The 23,935-nt window shown below is 41.2% G+C and overlaps 1 protein-coding gene across 1 annotated transcript in view; it reads right to left on the bottom strand.

Annotated features, from left to right (window-relative positions):
- Positions 1-23,319, bottom strand: part of IFTAP (intraflagellar transport associated protein) — a 45,896-nt gene extending 22,577 nt beyond the window's left edge. The window contains exons 1-4 of the mRNA XM_065404469.1: positions 23,214-23,319; positions 6,588-6,745; positions 5,495-5,566; positions 2,932-2,998 (exon numbers count right to left, since the gene is read on the bottom strand). Coding sequence (XP_065260541.1) covers positions 2,932-2,998; positions 5,495-5,566; positions 6,588-6,745; positions 23,214-23,319 — 403 coding nt within the window. The remainder of the gene's footprint in view (positions 1-2,931; positions 2,999-5,494; positions 5,567-6,587; positions 6,746-23,213) is intronic.
- Positions 23,320-23,935: the final 616 nt, after the last annotated feature.

Here is a 23,935-nt window from a genome sequence, read left to right on the forward strand (position 1 = left end):
TATTTGCACTGTAAAAAACAAAAGAAATAGTATTTTTCAATTCACCTAATACAAGTACTGTAGTGTGATCTCTTTATCATGAAAGTTGAACTTACAAATGTAGAATTATGTACAAAAAAATAACTGCATTCAAAAATAAAACAATGTAAAACTTTAGAGCCTACAAGTCCACCCATTCCTACTTCAGCCAATCACTCAGACAAACAAGTTTGGTTAAAATTTGCAGGAGATAAAGCTGCCCACTTCTTGTTTACAACATCACCTGAAAGTGAGAAGAGGCATTCAGATGGCACTATTGTAGCCAGCGTTGCAAAGTATTTACATACCAGATGCACTAAAGATTCATATGTCCCTTCATGCTTCAACCACCATTCCAGAGGACACATGTCCATGCTGAGGATGGGTTCTGCTTGATAACGATCCAAAGCAGAGCAGACCGACACATGGTCATTTTCATCATCTGAGTCAGATGCCCCCAGCAGAAGGTTGATTTTCTTTTTGGTGGTTTGAGTTCTGTAGTTTCCGCATCTGAGCGTTGCTCTTTTAAGACTTCTCAAAGCATGCTCCACACCTCGTCCCTCTCAGATTTTGGACGGCACTTCAGATTCTTAAACCTTGGGTCAAGTGCTGTAGCTATTTTTAGAAATCTCACATTGGTACCTTCTTTATGTTTTGTCAAATCTGCAGTGAAAGTGTTTTAAAAACAAACGTGCTAGGGCATCATCTGAGACTGCTATAACATGAAATATATGGCAGAATGCAGGTAAAACAGAACAGGAGACATACAATCCTCCCCCAAGGAGTTCAGTCACAAATTTAATTAACACATTATTTTTTTAACAAGCATCATCAGCATGGAAGCATGTCCTCTGGAATGGTGGCAGAAGCATGGAAGGGGCATACCTTGCAACGCCAGCTACAAAAGTTCCATGTGAAAGCCTGTTCTCACTTTTAGATGACATTGTAAATAAGACACAGGCAGCAGTAACTCCCATAAATGTAAATAAACATGTTTGTCTTAGCGATTGGCTGAATAAGAAGTAGGACTGAGTGGATTTGTAGGCTCTAAAATTTTACATTGTTTTGTTTTTGAGTGCAGTTATGTAACAAAAAAAATCTATATTTGTAAGTTCCACTTTCACGATAAAGAGATTGCACTACAGTACTTGTATGAGATGAATTGAAAAATACTATTTCTTTTGTTTATCATATTTACAGTGCAAATATTTGTAATAAAAAATAATAATATAAAGTGAGCACTGTACACTTTGTATTCTGTGTTGTAATAGAAATCAGTATATTTGAAAATGTAGAAAAACATCCCAAAATATTTAATACATTTCAATTAGGATTCTATTGTTTAACAGTGCGATTAATTTTTTTGAGTTAATTGCGTGAGCTAACTGCGATTAATCAACAGCCTTACTGCCAATTATTTCAGACCTATCACCTTGTCACCTGTTCTGAAATAAGGACAGGTGTTCACTATGGATTAGATTAAGATCACTTAATTCATTTTACTAGTGATATAAACCAGATCTGAATTCAGGTTTCCAGTCAAAAGGCAGCCTAGAGAGTAAACTCACTGCACCTATGGAACCCTTAATTCTTTAACAGCTATACTTAGAATTTGAGAGGTATTCAGACCTGAGTCCTGGAAATCTATAAAGGGGAAAATGAGGAAACTAAGGACCATCACACTGAATAGAAACCTTTGCTGTCCGGGCCTAATATAGGAGTGCAATCTCATAGCCTGTGTTCTGAAATGCCAGGGGTGAAGGACGAAACATTAACTCTCTATTTGCTTTCTTCTGCGAATTAAAGCCAGACTTTGAATATTCTCCTGCAGGCCCTCTGGCTTCAATGGAAGTTCTGTACACACAGAGAAGTGAAGGGTAGTCAAGCAGTTAGAGCACTCACTGTGGACTCAGAACCCTCCATTCAATTCCATACTCTGCCACAGATTCTTTGTGTGATCTTAGGCAAGATACGTAAGGTACCCCTACGCTGGAATAAAAGAGCCGTTGGATAGACACAGCTGGCTTGGGGTCAGCTGACTCAGGCTCACAGGGCTCAGGCTGCAGGGCTAAACAATTTTTGATGTTCGGGCTTGGGATGGAGTCTGGGCTCTGCGACCCTCCTCCCTCTTGTGGCCCCAGAACTCAGGCTCCAGCCCAAACCTTAACATCTATACACAGCAATTTTACAGCCACATGAGCCTGAGTCAGCTGGCCTGGGCCAGCCACGAGTGTTTAATTGCTGCGTAGTCTATCTGTGCCTCAGTTTCCCATCTGCACTTTCCTATCTCACAGGTGTGTTGTGAGGATAAATACTGTATGTTAAAGACTGTGTAAGGTGCTCTGAAGCACAGTGGTAATGGCGGGTGGTGGGGGACACACAAGTATCTAGGATAGACTCTGGCAGAATTGCACCTATAGGATTTTTTTTGAGGGGAGGGGTTTAAAATTACTATAGGTGTATGAAATATCTGCAATGAAATATTTTCAGTTTTGTGGGGCATGTCTCTACACATTCAAAATGGGTCCAACTTTGTGAAATGTTAAAACTATAACAAAATATTTATACTGAACATGGGTCCACATTTGAGTGAAATTGTTTTTCCACAGTAAAAACATACAGAACTTCAGGATTCTGCATCTCTTGGTAGCCTTGCTGAGAAATTTTGCAAAAATCAGAATGATTTCTGGACAAAATAAAAGTGTGGACAAAAATTCAGGAACAGTTATCAAAAAATACCATTCACCAGTAGCCAGAATAATAAATCTTAGGCTGTTACTTACTTCCAGAGTGAAGGCGTGAGTTATTTTTTCCTAACCACAGCCTGATTCAGAATCTAAAGAGGAAGGAAAATTCAGACATTTGGAGCTAGGGACAGAGAGCAATCACAAGAGCGAAAGAAAAGAAACATACCACTATATATCCCTTGACCGAATTCATCATCTGTGTCAAAATCTTCCAACTCCAAGTAATTGTCCACCTGTGAAAAGACCCAAAACCAAAAGACTGAACAAATAAAATTAAGTCTATTCTTTCCATTGTTCTCACTACAACTTGGAGCAAAGCAAAAATTATGACTGTAGACATCAGTTTCTCCATTCCCTTTGTAGCTTTTACAGGAGTTTGAAAGTTTATTAAAATTATCATTATTATTATTTGAAAGAAATGTTTGGTATACTTTCTGTATTTTTAAAAGTAGTTAAAGAAACACTGACAAATAGTTTAGTATCAACTTTAGGTTTTGGGGAGAAGAAAAAAAGATTTCATAAATTCTAGTATGCCTAATTTGAATAGCAATATTTTCATAACTTACAAGAATGTAAAAACATTTTTCTTTGTAAATGGAGTAAGAGACAAATGTTACTCTGCAGTCTTGGGAATCCACTGCATGAGACCCAGAAAGTGAAACTGACTCTAAACAAAAGAGAAACTGACCATTATAGTTTCATTGTTCAAGCTGGCTGAAGTGAAAAAAGCAAAGAAACAACTTACTTGAATGTTTTTCAGACTTAAATCAGGATTTTTTTTGTTATTTCTTTTTAGCCTCAACAATGGTCATTTAAAAATGTCTTAGGCGTATTTAAAGTGCTTTGTAAGAATATTGCTTTATCATTAAAATTCTCCATGGGTGCATAGTGGGAGGGGGAACAAAGATTCTCCCCACCAGTGTTGCCTACATAAGGGTCAGGCACAACTTTATAAATATTCAAACCTGACAAAATTTCACTCACTAAGTTCACCCTCTGTACTGATGGGTGTAGAGGGCCAGAAAAAGTCCTCTGCCCCATTTGAGACCTTCTTAACCATTCAAAATAGAATTCCCTCCTAAGCGTCTATAAATGATAAAATGAGTTCACTGATTAAATATATAACATATTGTGACAGACCCAGACCAGTGGGGTATAGGAGTCTGGTAGAGGGCAAATATACTGGTCACTGGATGAGTAGTTTTCTGTTCCCTGAGTGACCAGAGCAGGGGCTGCACTAGAGTAATCAGGAACCTGCTAGAACCAGTTAAGGCAGGCAGGCTAATTAGGACACCTGGAGCCAATTAAGAAGAAACTGCTAGAATCAATTAAGGCAGGCTAATCAGGGCACCTGGGCTTTAAAAAGGAGCTCACTTCAGTTTGTGGTGTGAGTGTGAGGAACTGGGAGCAAGAGGTGCAAGGAGCTGAGAGGGAGAGGGTGTGCTGCTGGAGGACCGAGGAGCACAAGTGTTATCAGACACCAGGAGGAAGGTCCTGTGATGAGACTAAGGAAGGTGTTTGGAGGAGGCCATGGGGAAGTAGCCCAGGGAGTTGTAGCTGTCATGCAGCTGTTACAGGAGGCACTCTAGACAGCTGCAGTCCACAGGGCCCTGGGCTGGAACCCGGAGTAGAGGGCGGGCCTGGGTTCCCCCCAAACCTCCCAATTGACCTGGACTGTGGGTTCTTCCAGAGGGGAAGGTCTCTGGGCTGTTCCCCAACCCACATGGTGAATCTCTGAGGCAAGAAAATCCGCCAATAAGCGCAGGACCCACCAAGATAGAGGAGGAACTTTGTCACAATATACAAGATAAATGACAGGAAACTTTTCCTCCTTGGGCTTGGAACTTGCTTTTCTTAGAGGGGAGATATAGAAAACTATGCTATGCTAATAAACAATGTGTCTATCTGCAACTCTGAACATATGAACAGTCTAGTCGTTACACACACATTACAAAAAAATCTCAAAATGACTCAACCTCATGCTAAAAAACTGAGACCTTCCCCACCCATTCCACTCAACCAAGCTCCTTAGAAAAAGCCTGGAAAAATAGATTGCCCTGGCAACATGGGATGAAGGTCAATGAATCTGAGCTCAGTAGGAGCAAAGTGGGGAGTAACTTTCATAGTAGAAACTGTCCATTGGGAATGCCTTTCCCCCAACTCGCAGACATATTCAGGGATTGTCAGGTAGAGCATCTCAACTGACCTCAGGTCTTAGGTTAAAAGAAGGGAGGAGACACAATCCAGAATGGGATTTGTAGGTCAAAATGAGCATCTTGAACTACACCTGGAAGTGAACTGGAAACCAGAGCAAACACGAAGCACAGCTGTACTATGCTCCTTTGAAGTAGCATTGCTGAGTTGGAGAGTTGGCCCATATTGCACTGAGCTTACAGCACAGAACCACAGAGAAATTAGAGATGCAGAAGGTTTAATCATCTCATCCAGTTCAAGACCAATCCCTCCAACCAGCCCCTTGCAATTTAAGCCTTTACAAAGAGCACACTCTTATATCATATTAAAGGTATAAACTTGTTAACAGAAAAAAACTGGTTAGATGGTGCTGCTAGAGTTCTTCCTTCCCTCAGAATGATCGTGGAAGCAAACACAGTGTTTCCAGACACGTTCCCCACCCCAAGTAAAATAATTTGTAAATCAGTGCATGAGACAGAGATTAGATGTGTTCTGCTTATAATTCCTACCTTGAAAAGCACTGAAGCAAATCTTACCTTCACTCTTCTTGCCAGACTGAGGTCATCTTGGTTAGAGCAGCCAACTTTCCAGCCTTCACCCATCATTATCTGCAGAGATATTTACGTGCATTAAAATGAAGCAAGAATACAGATTGCATTCAAAGCTCCCACTGATTTACACTTGCAAAAGGGCTGCATGTGTGGGTCCTTTAAAATGTATGTGGAATTAAAAAAAGAGGGAATGAAATGGTTTCTGAACAGAGGATAGGGAATATCATCTTCAATATATCCAAACTAGGTCCAATGGAAAAACACAATGAGCAATCAAAATAAGCACAACAGCAGTGTTTAGAACAGAAGCAATGTTTTCAACGGCAGTCATTCTCTCTGTTCTTTTCCCAAAGGCAGGTGTAAAGGTTACAGCAGCCAATTCATTGCATTACGAATGCTCTGTGCTATTACTGTAGTAATGTTTCCAGTGCATCCAGTTATTACTGGATTTGTTTCTTAAACTACTAATGTGACAAAAACATGCAATCATGCCTGAAACTTTTGTTCTATAGCAACAAAGATAAATATTAGGATAGTCTATTAACTAAGAGATAGTGGAGGTCTCATCGTGCTTTACAAGGCACAAAGCCAGTTCCCAAGTGGCTAAGACAAGAGACCGAAAGGCAGTTTATCCAAAGATGGAACCATATTCTTGGTGAGAGAAACAGTACAAAGTTTCTGTTATCAGTAATATTATACAAGGGTCTGAAAGACTGTGATTCTTTTAAAACTCCTATCTGAGTTTCATTCACACAGGACTATGATCCCTGCAGGAGCCTGGCCATCCCTGTATACTACAGCTGCTGTACAGGTAGAGCAAATGGCTGGTGTGTTCCCCTCAAGTGCCTCTTGTGTTCCCTCTCAAGTGCCCCACACCTTACATAGGATTCTACGGAATCTGCTTCAGATCAGATACTGCCTTCAGTCACTACCACTCAGCCAGTGCATCTCCTCTGCTTCAATCTCTAAGGGCCTTTAGAGCCAGAAGAGAGCCTCTTCCTCTCCATGCATGAATATTTTTGCCTGTCTTCTCTTTAATTTAATGTTTGCCTCTGTGGACTGATGCCAGTCTCGTTACCTGGTCTTCATCCACAGTCTGTGATGAGAGAGACACTGATGGCTCTTTGTTTCTTACAGGAGAGACATTCTGTTTATTTCTGTTTGACAACTCAAGCATTGAAAATGTATTTTCTATGGAATCCATTTCAGATACTCGGCTTTTCATTTTCACCTCTTCTGCAGGGAGAAATCATAGTGCATTAGAAAACATAATACACCCTCCAAGAAAAAAGAAAGATGCATAACAAATGCACATTGTATCTTGTTGGAACAAGCATTATTACTATAACTGCTTCTTTTGTCTATTCAATGTCGTTTTCCATTCATACTTGGAGCTTGAGATACATGCATGTGTTTTATGGCATGTATTGTGTGGTCTTTTTCATAAAATTGAATAAACATTTTGTATATGTAAAACACAGTAAGTCCCCTTTACCCTTGTTCTTCAAGTACTCACTGCTGTCATGCAGTTTCATATGCTGTACAGAAAACTAGATAAAATAACACAATGAATGAAAAACAGAAAGACAAAAGCCCAGTTCCTAATGAAGGTTGCTACTTTGTTCTTCATTTAAATGCTTTGGGGTACTTGTTCTCGGGTTGGCAAAATGGCACACACTTGTGCACGTGCCCTCACTTGACAAATAAACACCAGTGCAGACAGAACCAGAATCTTCTGTAATACCAGTAAAATCCGGAGTAACTGCATTCAATAGAGTTACGTCAGATTTACACCAGAATGTGACTCCTGCTCCTCAACACCAGAACACACTCCAGCAACTATATGTCTACTTTCAATAATCTAACACATTTGCATGCACAACTGTGGAAGCTGCATTCACAAAATCCCACTGGCCATTTCTCATGCTGCTCCCTGCACCCAGAAGGCCATCCCCCACGCAATGTACTAAGTCAGTGGTTCTCAAACTAGGGCTGCATTGGCCTGGAGCGGCGAACCTGCAGACGCGGCTGGTAAAAAAACCGGCCCGGCCCACCAGGGGCTTTCCCTGAACGACCAGCGGCCCTAGTTTGAGAACCACTGTACTAAGTAACTTCCCTCTCCTCCTTCATATCCCTATACTGTGGGAGCATCTTCTTGCCATACAAGATAGGAGTAGTTCTTGTACCTCCTATCTCCTCCTCTAGAGTGAAGGCCAGGTCAAGCTTCTACCCTTATGTATGTGGATATGGAGACCATCTGGGAGAATCCCATGGTGGCTAGAGAAGAAATACGGCTCTGAGGTTTCTTCGTCAGAGTCATTGCTACTGTGGGTGTTTGAAGTCTCCCAGGACAACAGGATTGGGGAACTCAAGCACCTTTATGGACAATGTTTCTGTTAGCTCTGCCTGTCTAGGTCCTAGGACATACAGACAAGAGATTCTGGGGTGGGCTTGTAGCCTATTGTCACCCACACTGCAGCAGCTGGCAGGAAGGAGGCAGGAGGCAAATGCTATAACTGGATAACAGGGGTACAATGTGGAGGGGCCCCAGTGACATATCTCAGGGATTGTGATCTGGCCACAGCAATCTACAAGCCCCCTCATAAAGGAACAGACTAGAAGAGACACCACAGGTATTATGCTTGAGGAACCCCATGGGACAAGGTTAGCATTCTACCCTGTATTGGACACCCACCTAAGGCTAAATTGGGAATTACTATGTTCATCCTTGTCTGTATGCAACTAAGCTGTTGTACTAGTTTATTTGCATCCTTTCCTTCTTGGCAGCCCTAGTAAAGAATCCTCTCATTTGAGCCATGCATGAGTGCTTATTGGGATCCTTCCAAGATAGCTTACAGGGCAGAGTGCAGATCACCCTCTGCACTGGCATGTTCCTGGTTTGGTTTTCCAAAGCATTCCTGAAAACCCATTGGATGCGGGAAATTACACTAGGAAACACTTGCTGTTTGGTAGACAACCGTCAGTAGGATGCCAGTATTGGTCTTGTTCCTGAGTGCAAAGATTAAGTGGATGCATTCAAACAAGGTTGGTTCTCTTGGAGGACTTCTCTGTCACTGAAGGTTAGATTAGAATAGTATGGCTACTCTGACTTCTAGGTTGGATTTTCAAAAGTACACAGTACTGGCCTCACTCTGCCCCCACTGAAGTTTTACCACTAATGGTGAAGATTTTCAAAGAACAAATGACTTTCATTAGTAGATGGGTGACACCTAATGGCCCTTTGTGCCTTTGAAAATTTCCCCAACTTCAATAGAAGCAGAGTTAGGACTCAATAACTGTGAGTGCTTCTGAAAATCCCAACAACTGAATCTGTGATGCATCTGCTGAGATAGGACTTAGCTAGCAGTGTCACCTAACCAGATTTCAGCAATGCAAGCTCAGTCTAGGCATTCCTGACAGTTCAGGACATGTTTAATAACTGGATTATTGATTACTGACCATGCATTGAACAATAGGAGGGTTTTCTTCCTGCAGCACTACAAAAATATTTTGGAGGCTGCCAAGAGGAAAATAGTAAACTGTGACTTTGCTTTTTTCTATAAAAAAATTATTAAATGGCTTTAGAACAACAGGCACAAATGGATGTCTCACTTCATGCCAAGAGCACACCTATGCTCATAATGCATAATAAATGCACAAGTCTATCTGCCTTATTTTTAATTTGAAAATTACATTTTCTAATAACAACAACAAGCAATCTGCAATGCATTTCTAAGGCATGATTACATGTCTCATGCATTTAAAGTCAATCAAGCATTATAACACCACTCAATGTGCAATGTGGATGGAGCATTTTCCAAGAATTTAATGACAGCCTCAGGATTAGTATCCTCAGAAATCAACTCTCCCAGTTAATTATTAATCCCCAGGGGCACCTCTGTGCTCCAGTCATTATTGTATACAAATCATGACAATACTATGGCCACAGCCCTGCAGTCCTCACTCATATAAATAAAAGCTGCAGTAGTAGGCCTATATTAATAGGAATTAATGAAGTAAGATGCACTTTACAGGTCAGAGTAAAATAACAGAAAGGTTTCTCTCTCCGCTAATGTATGGCTCAAGATTCTCTGAGCATTTCCTACCTCCTAGATATCCCCCTTGAACACTGGACTTCGCACTGCTTTTTTACAACTCCACAGGCTTCTTTTTTAAAAGAAGACGAAATTAAAATGACACAAGGGCATTCACCACTTATTCCCCTCACCACCATTCCTTTTTTCAAGCCAATGAAACAACTTTGTATCTCACTAGAAGACCTCTCCTTGAGATGAGATGGTTGGTTTCTATCTGAAGGCATCCTTCTTTTTCCCCAAAATAACAGAAACAGCAAACTGAGTCATTGGAAAAGCTTTAATTTTTTTTTTTTAATCAAAAGTTAAGCAGCCTGCTTTAAGGACTGAAAGAGAAAAGGTCCTTTTCAGAGCTATCAAGTCACAAAATGATGTTTGTGAGCCCCAGAATACAGTTTGGCCTGAAGCTCTGATTACTTAGTTAGCCAGATGCTTCCCATGTCTATGCATTTGGCAACATAAATTTGATACATAAATGTCTGTCTCATCTCATTTTCATTTCTATTTTTCATCAGAGCTTTGTGCCACTCTTTCATCCCACCCCTAATATTTCTTGCTTTGCAAAAAGTGTCAGACATATGTTTTACAAAATCTAACAGTGTTTCATGGAACAACAAGTCTCCACCACCTTTCTTTTGGCATTTTTTAAGTCACAATTTTAATACACATGAAACAGAAGTTTTTCCAAAGGTTTTTTAATGTTTCATTATTCTGCAGGAATGGTATCTCAATTTATTTTGATACCAGGCACACTTCCAGCTGATTGCTCTTACCAGGCCACCAGGGCAACCAGTATCTTGTTTCAGAAATGCAACAAATGTAACACTGGAAAAGTAGGGGTCCAATCCAATTCTCAGTCAATGAAGAAGAATCTCAGTGACTTCAAAGGAAGAAGAATCAAGCCCATGCTATGCAAAACTGACATTCTATGATCCTCCGGGTACAAATCCATATCAGCGTATGAAACTGCATAGAGCACTGTGCTGTAACTCGGGAGACCTGGATTCTATTCCTGGCTCTGTCACTGGCCTCCTAGGTGACCCTGGGCAAGTCACTTCATCATTCTGTGCCTCTGTTTCCTCATCTGTATAATAGGGATAATAATACTGACCTTCATTTGTAAAGCAATTTGAGATGTGCTGTTTAAAAGCACTATACGAGAGCTAGGTATTATTATTATACTGTAGAGCAGGGATCGGCAACCTTTGACACGCGGCCCATCAGGGAAATCCGCTGGCAGGCCAGGACGGTTTGTTTACCTGCAGCATCTGCAGGTTCGGCCGATCGCAACTCCCACTGGCTGCGGTTCGCCTTTCCAGGCCAATGGGGGCTGCAGGAAGCGGCAGCCATCACATCCCTCGGCCCGCACCGCTTCCCGCAGCCGCCATTGGCCTGGAAAGGCAAACCAAGGTCAGTGGGAGCCGCGATTAACCGAATCTGCGGACGCTGCAGGTAAACAAACTGCCCTGGGCCGCCAGCAGATTTCCCTGACAGGCCGCATGCCAAAGGTTGTTGATCCCTGCTGTAGAGCATAGCCATTCAGAACTTCATGGCAGCAATGAAGATAGAACTCATTCTTCGGCTCCAAAACCTCAGCTAAAGGGATGTCTTCGTTAGCCTTATAGGGCCTATGATACATAGAAGAGCAGTTCCGATTCAACACATCCACAAAACACACACACAAGCTCATTATACTATGTTGATTATATATTTTCTGGGGGCACAGTTATTCCCTTGATTTCAAAAGGAAAAGCTATTCAGATCAAATGAACAAATAAACAATCAAGTGTAATTTCAACAGATACAGGCCTTTCAGCTCCACGGGTAGTATTCCCAATCCCAAATAACCAACCAGTAGAACTCTCCCTTTCCCCAAGCCAAAGGTGAGGCACTTGGGTCAGACGTGAAGTACTGTCAGAAATGTTTTTGTTGCCAAGGCCCTTCCAGGGCTGTTGGGTTATATAATACTAAGCATTTCATTTGATGAAATGTTCACAGAAGCAATGAGATGCTAGATTCACGACTGGAAAGGAAGCAAAAGTCACAGGGAAGAAAAAAATCCAAGCAACCCAGGGCAGTTGAAAATGCATGCTGCAACGGAATACAAGATATGCTATCAAGTCTGTAATGAGGCTACACCGTATAAATTGGGGATTTATTTTAACATTACAGTGGTAGCCTGGGGCACAGTCCCTCTGGGCTAGTGAGATTTACTCTTGATTTGTACATACTAGCTAGAGCAGTCCATAGCTTCCTTACCAAGTGGATCTCAGTAACTGGCCTCCCCTGAAGCGGTTGCAGTAGAGATTATAAATAAGTAATTTAAAAACACTCCATCATAAACTGGACTAAACCTAAAGAAACTACATTTTGTAGACAAATGTTTTCGCTAAATTCCTTTGTCAGTGGTCTGAAAGCCAACCATTTGTTTGTCCTTCCCTGTGAAGGAGACGGGGGAAGAAGCAGGGACCACATTCCAGCCAGTGGGAGGATCAGTCTGCCTTCCCCCGGGCTAAGCAATAATTGACTCATTATTCACAGCCATATCTCTCTATCTGCCAAGACCCAAATGTACCACGCTGGCCTTTATAACATGTCACAAAGGCCCAAAATAAAGGACACAAACACAATAAAAAGTAGCAGAGTAGGACGCCTAAAATAATGCAGGGATTCATTTATTTGACTTGCAGAAAGTCTTCCAAACTCAGTTTTACTTTTCATAATTTCCACTGCCAATATCTTAAAGCAGTGTTTCCCAAACTTGGGACGCCACTTGTGTAGGGAAAGCCCCTGGCGGGCCGGGCCGGTTTGTTTACTTGCCGCGTCCGCAGGTCCGGCCTATCGCGGCTCCCACCGGCCGCAGTTCGCTGCTCCAGGCCAATGGGAGCTGCTGGAAGCGGCGCGGGCTGAGGGACGTACTGGCCGCCGCTTCCTGCAGCTCCCATTGGCCTGGAGCAGCGAACCGCGGCCAGTGGGAGCCGCGATCGGCCAGACCTGCGGACGCGGCAGGTAAACAAACCGGCCCGGCACACCACGGGCTTTCCCTACACAAGCGGCATCCCAAGTTTGGGAAACACTGTCTTAAAGCAATGAAACAACAAACACGTATGGGTGAGTGGGAAAGCAAAATATGAACCTCTAAGGAAGTCTTGATAAGTCTATAGGGGGGAAGGTATGATGAGATTCCCTACAATAGCGTATGGCCCATCTACAACTGCTACTAGCAAATATCTCCAACCGGCCGGAGACGGGACACTGGATGGGGAGGGCTCTGAGCTACTACAGAGAATTCTTTCCCAGGTGTCTAGCTGTTGGATCTTGCCCACATATGGCTATATTTGGGGTTGGGGCGGAATTTCCCCTGGATCAGATTGGCAGAGACCCTGGAGGATTTTGCCTTTCTCTGCAGAGTGGGGCACGGGTCACTTGCCAGTCTAATCCAGAGTAAAAGGTGGATTCTCTATAACTTGAAGTCTTTAAATCAAGATTTGAGGACTTGAGCAACTCAGCCAAACGTTATGGGTCTAATACAGGCGTGTGGGTGGGTGAGGTTTTGTGGCTTGCAATGGTCAGAAGTCTGACTAGATGATCATGATGATCCCTTCTGGCCTTAAAGTCTATAAGTCTGTGAGGTACATAAATTATAATCAAGTGTCTCTGAGAAGTAGGTGCCAGGCTTTATAAACACATTAGTATCAGAGAAGCGTATCCAACTTGATGTGCTCTCTCTGTCCATCTATCCAACCTTTGTATTGTTTAAAATAATTCTTGTCGTCCCATTTGGACTGGCTTCTCCTAGAGATGCCCACTGGTCACCCACCTATTTCAAAGAATAGTGAAATCAGTTATCACAAAGTCAGAGAAGAGTGGTATCAGGATTATCTGACAATTTCCTGACAGTGAAATCTATTAAATTAAACAGTAGCCAAAGAAGAATGATGAAAACCCTACAGCTTGAAATATTTTAAAACAAGACTAGAGCCAACAATCAATATAATACTGTAGGGAATCTTTCCTAGGATCTTTCCTGACTATTCCCCTCTGTATCATATCTCCTTCTTCCATAATAAAAACATTTATGGGGCTGATTCTCCTCTCACTGATACCTGTTTTAAGACAGTGTACCTCTGCTGACTTCAATGGAGTTATTCCCAATTTATACTGGTGTAAGTCAGAGGAGAATCAAGCCCTTCTAGATCTCTCCCTCATACTCCTTTGGTTTTACCCAGACCAGACCATAGGTAAACAGCAAAGATTACTTAGCTATAGATTTTCATTAAAAGTTCTACTACAACCGATAAGGGTCTGATTCTCCTTTCGCTTATGCCAGTTTTATTCTGGTGCAACTCCACTCTCTCAGACCCTTAGCTGGTGTAAATCAGTGCTCCATGAATCTGGCCAATTGACTGTGTTGGAATTACTTCTGAATTACACTGGTGTGAATAAAGAATCAAATCCTAAGTATTAGATTTTGACTGTTATGTCCAAGTGCTTTATGTTTAGTCCTTTCCTTTTGAGGTTCTTTGTCTTGTTTGTTTATCATCCTGCAATAACAAATTGATTGCTGCTGGCAGGTACTATTCAACCACTACTGATTTATCTACCTTATTTTAGTGTACCACACTACTTCCCTGTAACAAATGCAGCTCTACATTTGCAGAAGCCTAACTATTCTCTTACTGTATCAATGTTTCTCCTTTTTCCTTATGTAACCTAAATACGATATTTAAAAAATAATTCCTTGTCTATGCTTTGCTTTTCATGTTGTCAATGTTTGGACTTTGTAGAGGAAACATTTCCTGTTTGTGCCACTTTTTTGCCCATCTGACCATTTTTTTAAAAAAAATATTTTTCTTCCACGGTTCAACAGTGATGTTGCTAAAAACTTTCCATATTTGAATATGCACCCACTCAGTTGAATCACAAGGCACATGTTCACCTGACTATTTCAGCTTCCTGAATGGGCAAGATCCTACCTTTTCCAACACAGAAACAAACGTCTGTGCCACAACAATGGCCAAAAATAATTCTGCAAAGGTTCAAAACATCCAAGACAAAAATATAAGGTCAGAATCTCAGCTGATGTAAATCGGTGTAGCTCCTCTATTAATGGAGCTACATCAATTTACATCAGCTGAGGATCTGGCCCAGAAAGGGTAAAAACAGTAGATCATATACGTAACTCTAGCTAAAAAAATCAAGTGAATGGTGAGTGACTATGTGAAAAAACCCAGGAGCAACTTCTTAAAAGGTATATATTGTACAATTTGCATTGGACTTGAGAGTTTAAATGCACATGTGGTTGGGATATAAACTCTCTCCAGAAATTGGTTGGGAGAAATTGGCCTGCTCCCTCTGTCTACAGGGTGATCTTACCGTTGCTTGACCTGACCGCAGGTGGGCCAGCTGTGAGGAAATAATTAATTCCTTCCAAAAAACACACAATAAGAGGGGCATTCTTTAGGGAAAACTGGGCACAAGTCTGTCAGGGAGCATCAAGAAGAAGGCTATCAAAAGAAGATGAAGGACACCTAGGGGTAATTACCGCTTCTTCTCTTGAACTTGACCGATAGACCCACAGTTTAGACCTTTACTTTTACCTTGACTGAGGGAAGCCTGATGTACTTGTCTTTGGTTCTTAAAGGCATTCATTACATTAACTTTTCTGTTTTATAACAAAGCCTACCACAAGCTTTTAAGCTCTACTCGGGAAGTTAGAATCCTTTCTTGCTTCCCCAGCACAATTCCTAGCTGCTAAACATGTATATACACTGGGAACTGCCAAGAAGAGAGAGACAGTAGAATGGTTGAGTGATACACTAACAATATTCAAATAAGGACAGAGACGGACTTGAAAAGTTGTATGTAAATCTCATAAAGGTGGAATTCAATAAACTGGTAGATATCTCAGCTGGTTTCATTAAGCATTGCATGTATTGTCGAAATTGGATGCAATTTAAATGGCCCAATCATCTGACACTAATAGTTCCATACAATTTCTTTCTCCCAGACCAATTACTATCATAGAATATATGAGACAAACAGGGAACAGGATAAAAAGAAGAAACAGACAAGATTTTAAAAAGTGATTAGTGATTTGGAGTTCATCAATTTTGAGGTGCCCAATTTGAGACACTTTGATTTATTTTGGGAAACCTTCGCCAGTGTGTCTAGTGTCTACTGCACAAGACTGGGGTGTAGACCTCTTGGATTATGCTCCTGGTTTTCCCACAGATCCACTATATGACTTTGGGAAATTTTGTTTACCCTGTGCCTCTATTTGCCCACGTATAAAAGGGAATGATAATATTTCCCTACCTCACAGGTGCTGTGAGGCTTAGCTAATTGATATGTACAAAGCATTTTGGTATCATTGGTGGAAGAGGGCTCTGGCAAACCAAACTATTGTTACATACTATGTATTACTATTTCATAAACAGGCATACTACACAACCATACAATGTATAAAACAGTAGAAAGAGATTTATAGCAAAATATCCAAACCAGAAATGACTTAATCTGCTCTAAATCTTTCTTTCTGGAAACAGAAAAAAATCAGTTATGCAACCAAGCTAGCAATGTTTTATCTTTTACAATTTAAAAGAAAATAATAACTTTTTTTTTAATTGTTTGATTATAATATGTAGAAATCCCACACAACAGCAAGAAACAATTGCTGACATGCACTTTTGAGAGGCAGTGTCATTCAGTGACTATTAGCAGCTGCCACACTAAATCTGCCCTGACCCACTTTGCAAACTTGGGCTGATAAATTTCCTGCTCTTGGCCTCAGTTTCCCTGTCTGTAAAATGGAGATAATGCTACTTACCTTCCCTTGATAAATATTTTGAGATCTATGGATGAAAATCATTCAGAGGACAGATAAGCTATTATTATTGCAATACGAATCTGTTACAGCCCATTGTATCCACATAGCTGTTTTTTAACTTCAGGGCTCTGTATGATATTTGCTTTTACACCATGATGAAAGAGATTACATAGAGATGGGCAGTGAATTTATGATCAATAGAAAATTGCAAACCTTTTTTTCTCCCCACCAATTATTTTCCAATGATCCGGCAAAACACATCAATAAAAAGCTCTGAATTGAGGCTGTTTCCCTATTTCATGCCCTGCTTAAGTTCCCTGGGGATGACAGATTAATTTAATTAGTTTTATTGAACTGCCTAGTTGCTTTTATTGGCAAATCCACTCATACGAGGCCTACTACAAATTTCTCTTGGGGTTAATGCCATCCTATTGGTCCATTTTTTAAATTAAAGTAAATTTATTGCTGTCCCTTGTGTTATTTTCAGCCATGCTTCATGCTGTTAAACTCACATGTGTAAAGGGCCTTCATAGCCACTTATGCTGAAATTTAAACTTGTTGTTTTTTTTAAACGTGGTTAACGAAAAAAAGGAAGCAGACAGATATTGCTAAATGGAGTGTGAACTAACTACACCACTCAACATTCACTGGGGAATTAAATTAACCTGATCACAACAGCACAGAAAATGCCTCTTAAATGCCACCTGGAAGCACAAAAGTGACCAGTCAGTTTCCAACTTCCTTTGCTAGCCAGCCTGCTGCTGGGTGCAAAAGTATCAAAACAACAGTGTTGAGGGTCAAGGTGGGTGAGGTAATATGTTTTATTGGACCAACTTTTGTTGGTGAGAAGAGAGACAAACCTCACCCACCTTGTCTCTCTAATACCTTGGGACCAACACGGCTACAATAGCACTGCATAGAAAAAGAACTTCATTTTCTTAATGTGTCCGATCAAAAATCCAAGATCCAAACTAAACCCCTATATTTGAGATGTGAACTATAGAACATATAATAACTATAATGGACTGAACTTAAACTAGGGTGACCAGATGTCCCCATTTTATAGGGACTGTCCTGATATTTGGGGCTTTTTTTTATATGGGCTCCTATTACACCCCACCCTCTGTCCTGATTTTTCACACTTGCTATCTGGCCACACTAACTTAAACACAGTACCCAAACTCAAACTCGAATTTAGATCAGAATGTAACTACTGACAGCCTCTATCTATATAACAGGCTAATCCATATGCTGGATCAAAACACCTCCAGATTTTCAGAAGGGTGATTTAAAATCCAGATGCAAATTTTGCAGCTTGGACCATTTCTAATTTTTCTCTGTGTTTCTGTGGAAGGGAGGAAGAAGATACTTTATGCTCTAGTGAACTTCCCATTCCACTCTGAAGTTAGAAAAACAAGCAGATGCTGTCTTATTATTTTGTACCAGCAGATTTCAAAACATGTTTTTAAAGCTGGAAAAGGCAGTTAAAATATGTGAGGTTTTTTTGCTCAAATTCAAAGAGATGTGGGGCATAAAACAGCTCTACTGAATGGTCAGTATTGAAAATATCACTCATCTTCCAACCTAAATAAAGCCGTGTCATCATTTCTATTGTAAACCCACTTTTCTCAGGCTTCTAACTCAGGCCTTGATCCTGCAACTGGATCTCTGTATCCACGCAGAGATCCAGCTTGGGATTTCGCCAACCCATGAAAGTCCATCCAAATGGGCCCAATTGCACAATCAGACTATTCTTGTTAATATTTGCTCTGCACTGAAACTTCCCAACGCCTGGAAGTAAATGTTATTTATTTATTTCTATTTCATCATTTTTATATTAAAAATATAATATGGGCTCCTATTACACCCCACCCTCTGTCCTGATTTTTCACACTTGCTATCTGGCCACACTAACTTAAACACAGTACCCAAACACTCTCAAATTTGAATTCAGCGGCCAGTACGTCCCTCGGCCCGCACCGCTTCCCGCAGCTCCCATTGGCCTGGAGCAGTGAACTGCGGCCAGTGGGAGCCGCGATCAGCCGGACCTGCAGACGGGGCAGGTAAACAAACCGGCCCGGCCCGCCAGGGGCTTTCCCTACATAAGCAGCGTCTCAAGTTTGGGAAACACTGCATTAGACTATATTGCCTGTCTGAAGGTCCATCAATGCCCTAAACATTATACGCCCCTTGTTAATGCTATCCTTAGGATGAAGGAAATACCTGGGACAGTATTCACAGGAAAACCATAGGACTTACTGGAGCTGCAATTTAGCCTTCAAGTAACTGTAGAATATAGAATCATAGAATATCAGGGTTGGAAGGGACCTCAGGAGGTCATCTAGTCCAACCCCCTGCTCAAAGCAGGACCAATTCCCAACTAAATCATCCCAGCCAGGGCTTTGTCAAGCCGGGCCTTAAAAACCTCCAAGGAAGGAGACTCCACCACCTCCTTTTTTTTTATTGACTTTTATAGGGTCAATAAAAATGATTACAATCTCTACCAATTATGCATCGAGTGCTGCCACATACTGTCAATTTTTTAAAAGATGATATATTAAAAAAATCTGGGTCATCTTTTGTAGGAGTGCTGACCTTTAAAATGCTGCGTTCACTCTTTTTTAAATGACATTTAACCATCTGCCATTGTTATCAGATCTGGTAGAAGTGAGGTATAACACTTCGTTTCTTGAATCCTCACACTGCCACGGGTAGTATGCATGCAATAATAGCAACTCAAGCTAGCTCTGCTTAGGAATCCCAAAATCAAAAATTTTTAATTTCTTGTACTAAACACCCGGCTTTTTCCCCCAAGCAAGTTACCATGGCTCCATGGCTACTTACAACAGACACAGTTGTTGTAACACTACAGGAAACACTATTTCACTAGGAGGGTGGTGAAGCACTGGAATGCGTTACCTAGGGAGGTGGTGGAGTCTCCTTCCTTGGAGGTTTTTAAGGCCCGGCTTGACAAAGCCCTGGCTGGGATGATTTAGTTGGGAATTGGTCCTGCTTTGAGCAGGGGGTTGGACTAGATGACCTCCTGAGGTCCCTTCCAACCCTGATATTCTATGATTCTATATTCTACAGTTACTACTAGATAAATCACACAAAACTGGGGAAACAGGCTGAGAATCTTAGCCTTCCACTCCTAAACCATAGACCTGGACCACTTGAGCTAAAGGAGAATTTCCTTAACTAGGAGTAGTAATAGATCCTCTACCTTTCCTGTAGAGCAGCCAATAGAGAGTAACATCACACATTCATATAGAGAGAGAGAGAGTAAGTATTATAAAAAATTAGTTTCGTTTTATTGGGATCATAGCCTTTATCATAGCCATAGAAAATGGGAAGTACTAAGGTCCATTAATACTCAGCTTTCTACAATTCCAAGAAACAGGTTTTGGAATACAAAACCAAGAGATGACCCCTACATGCACACAATGGGAAACTCCTGGGTGACATACTTGTACTGCCAAAAGGCCCCTTCCTCTGGATCTCCCATTGTATTTTGTCTTGCCTGTCTGTTTAGATCATGAGTTCCCTGGGACAGAGACCATCCATTCTTCTGTGTTTTGTTGGAGCTATTGATGCTTTGCAAATAAGGATAAAATAATGTATTAATAATAGGCAGATAGAGCCTTACAGGATGCTTGAGTGATAAATAAAAACCTCTAGGGAAAATTTCCTCCTGACCCCAAATCAGGAAGGCAGTTTGACCCCATGCACATGAACAAGAATCACCATGAGTAAGAATCTAAACACACAGACACCCCGAGATACCAATGGGATCCAAGTAACTCTGTGATTTTTTCTCCTAATTTCCCAGCAGTTTGACCACCAAAGAGCCATTAGATGGGGATCACTTGCAAGAAAAATTGTTTTTAAAAAGATGCCCATAGTCCACATCTTAAAAATGTGTGTATACCTAAGTATCTCAATTTGCACACACAAGGGCATATGCACATTGGATATTTGAGGATGAAAATAGGTACTTAGAGGTCTAAAAATGTATATGTGAAATTACTGAGACTGCAGACACAAACTAGGCATTTTCACATGTACATACCTGGTTTGTAAAAGCATAATCATGTTTACAGTGCATGCAAATTTAATCATGCAAATAAATGTGCAAAACATCAGCAGTCTTTTATTTTTACGTCTGGCCATACAAGGGACTTGAACTGGTGCTGACCTAGAAGTGAAAAGCTCTGAGCTTCATTATCAGATATACCCTGATCTACCCAAGTTGCCCTTTTAAATTATTTTCATTAAAATCCAAATGGCTCTTTTTCATTATATTTGAGTACCAAAGAAATAAAATAGGAGTCTAATAGTTTAAAATGCATTTTTGCACTGTTCCAGCTCTTAAGGCTTTGTGCTTTAAGTGGAATTTTTGCAGGTCATTAGTTTATAATGTGAACCGGTGCCTTTGGGTATTCTGAAAGGGAAAAAAGAAAGCAACCCAAGTTATTTTGTTTAGAAATGCAGTTTCCTGGGCTGGTACAATCATTTATTTCAGCTAGAACTTCAGATACGTTTTATACACACATTTAGAGTCAGATGCTGTGTTGAGAACCAAGGTGAATGAAGTACATGCTGTGGCTTTCTGCAAGCTGCATAGCGAGATGCACCCTGTGTCTTGGATCTGAGCTCTCCCCAGTGTAACAGCTGTACATAAAGAAGTTTGTTTCAGTCCAGACCCTAGTATTAACCCTCTTATCTGATCCCCCCCAGAGTCTCACCTTCTCTCTGGTTTTCTGGGAGTGGGAAGACTGGCATGGGAGCACTGCTGAGACCGTTTCCACTCCCCCAACTGCGTTTTCTAGTGCCTGTGAATGACAAGGCTCTAGTGCCTGACAGACAAGGACAGAGCAGGGTTCTGAGTGCCAATCAATGGAGCATGCCGCATGGTGTAATTGGAAAATATTCTGCTTCTGGAATAAGATGAAGATATCACTCTTAATAGAAAGCGGTGGCCAAGAGCAATGTAATTGGGGAATATTAAATTGACATACTCATTTTGTAAGGCTGATTTAAAGAACCCAGGGGTGCAGTTTTTACCAGTGATGAGCCTGAGCTGTAGAGTTTGAAACCAGATCTGAACTTCGCTAGAGTTTGTGGGTGTTTGGATCTTGGAGACAGTTTCAGCTCCACCTGCTATGCTTACTTCATTCAGAAAGCATGGCTGTCTGAAAGAAACACTTTAGTCTTTCATTCACTACAGGGTCTTCCTTCACTTTAAATCCTTCCTTATCAATTGTCGATCTAAGTTGTCCATATGACCAGCTCAGTGCATAACACAGATTGCAGAACACATGTAATCAGCACTTATAATGCCAATCAGAGTGCCTGAATAACACAACCATGAGAAAGGAAATTTTTAGTAAATTTCACAGCAGAGAGGCAGGGAAAAAAAACAGTAAGTCTCAGAAAGGTCACCAAATAATATAGGTTTTTCTACATCATACACAGGAATAAAGTGGAGGTGCTGAAAGATGAGACCCGGGGATGAGGGGTTCGAGAGAGAGCCCACCACACATTCACCCTGCAGCGGCAGCTCTTGTACCGCAGGGCTGGGCCTTGTGACTTGTCTTACTGGGTCACGGTGCCACTCATGTTTGGCCCCCACCCTCACCCCTCAATACATGGAGATGGAGTAGCAGACAGGCTGAACCTGTGTCCCTGTGCACCAGTTTGCAACGCCATTTGGTTTGGGGGCCTAATCAAATGTGTGTTTAGCAGCCATTTTCAAGATTTCACAAACTTTACAGTGACCATGGAAAGCATGAATTTGAATAATCTCCATGTCAAAATCATAGCCCTAACCATGAGCCACAAGGCATCTTTTATTATTGTGTATCTTCCTTGGACTCTTTATCTTTCTTGCGTTCAAATTTTTGGTCCCCTCCTTATTAGTGATAAACTCAAGACAGGTATTGAATCACCCAATAAAATCTAACTAATGTGGTCAAAATTCATCAAAATAAAGGAACAAAGTTTTGCTATTTTTATTAACATTTTTCCTGAGGGGTTGATCAAATCAATCAGAAAGTCAAATCAACTGGTAATTGAATTCAGTGAAATGCACTATACTTTGTGGTCAAAATTTTCAAACATGGGGAAACTAAATCCATATTCAGGCACCTACATAACAATGATCTGATTTCAGAGGTGCTGAACACCCACAGCTTCCACTGACATCGCCCAGGGTTGGAAATTCTAGCCTGCACTCTTCCAAGCAGCCTGCAATCTTCCACCTTCCTACACTCACTGAACTGCATGCCCAACAAAAATTCAGAACTTCTTATACAATACACATCTAGCATTATGTCAAGACCAACAGCCTATAAACCAAGTGAAGTAAAGTTGTGGATAGCAGTGTGGTTGTGAATTCCACTCGTACTGTATCTTAAAAACACAAAAAACCTGGCCAACCTATTATCATTTCACTAGTACTTGGAGACCCCCAACCAAGACTGAGACCTCATTGTGCGAGGCACTGTACATACAAAGAGAGAGAGACAGAGTCCCTGCCCCCAAGAGATTATAATCTAAATAGATATGGCAAACAAAAGGTGGCAGGGGAAACTAAGTCACAGAGAGTTGAAGTGACTTGCCCAAGGTCACACAGTAGGTTAGTGGCAAAACCAGGAAAGAACCCAGGTGTCCTGACTCCCAGTAGAGCGCCCTATTCACTAGACAACACTGCCTCTCTTTATGCTTACACTCTTCCTTTCTCAATGTAATTTGTTATGGGAAACTCTAGAAGCAGACATACCTTTCCAAAGATAAGTGAACGTGCTGAGAAATTCTTCATATGTCTGCTCCTGGCTATTAATAAACTGATCAAGGACACTGTTGTTTGACGGTTGCTTTTCCATCATCCATGACCATGACAGTCAAACAGGCATACCTTTTCTAAGAGGATTCCTCTGTAATGAAAAAAGGGAGAACCATATATAATAACAAAGCCTTTTTTATTCTTCAGGCAGAAAACAAATCAGAGGGTCTTTTAACTTCAGAGGGAGTTTCTCTAGTTAGCATAGTACAGGTGAGCACTGGAATTCAGAGAATCAGCTATTTCTCTCCTTCTGTAGGCCGTGATTACTTCATTAGGGTTCTTGGAAGGCACAGGGGAAGGCATTTGTAGGATTAGGGCCACAATTATTTCAGGTGCATTTAGGTGACAAATAAGTGGCCTATTTGAATCCTGGGAGAAAGAAGGTGTCTATCCATAGAACAGGTACTGTGTAGGCAACGCAACAGTGCTTGTGTCTCCCAGAATGTCCTACCAACATGCTTCCACCCTGTTCAGGAGGGACCATGTCTAAGTAATTCAGTAACACTGCCTGTCCAACCCTTGCTTTCTTTGCTGAGAGGGTGCCACTTAGCACTAGTTGTGGTGCCAGATTTTATGATAGGGACACCTGTACACAGGGAACTTGGACTGAATCCACCAGCTCATTTCACAGGTGCATCTTGTACTATATTCTCAAAGCC

The sequence above is a fragment of the Emys orbicularis genome, chromosome 4, assembly GCF_028017835.1.
Source record: "Emys orbicularis isolate rEmyOrb1 chromosome 4, rEmyOrb1.hap1, whole genome shotgun sequence".
Lineage (NCBI taxonomy): Eukaryota > Metazoa > Chordata > Testudines > Emydidae > Emys > Emys orbicularis.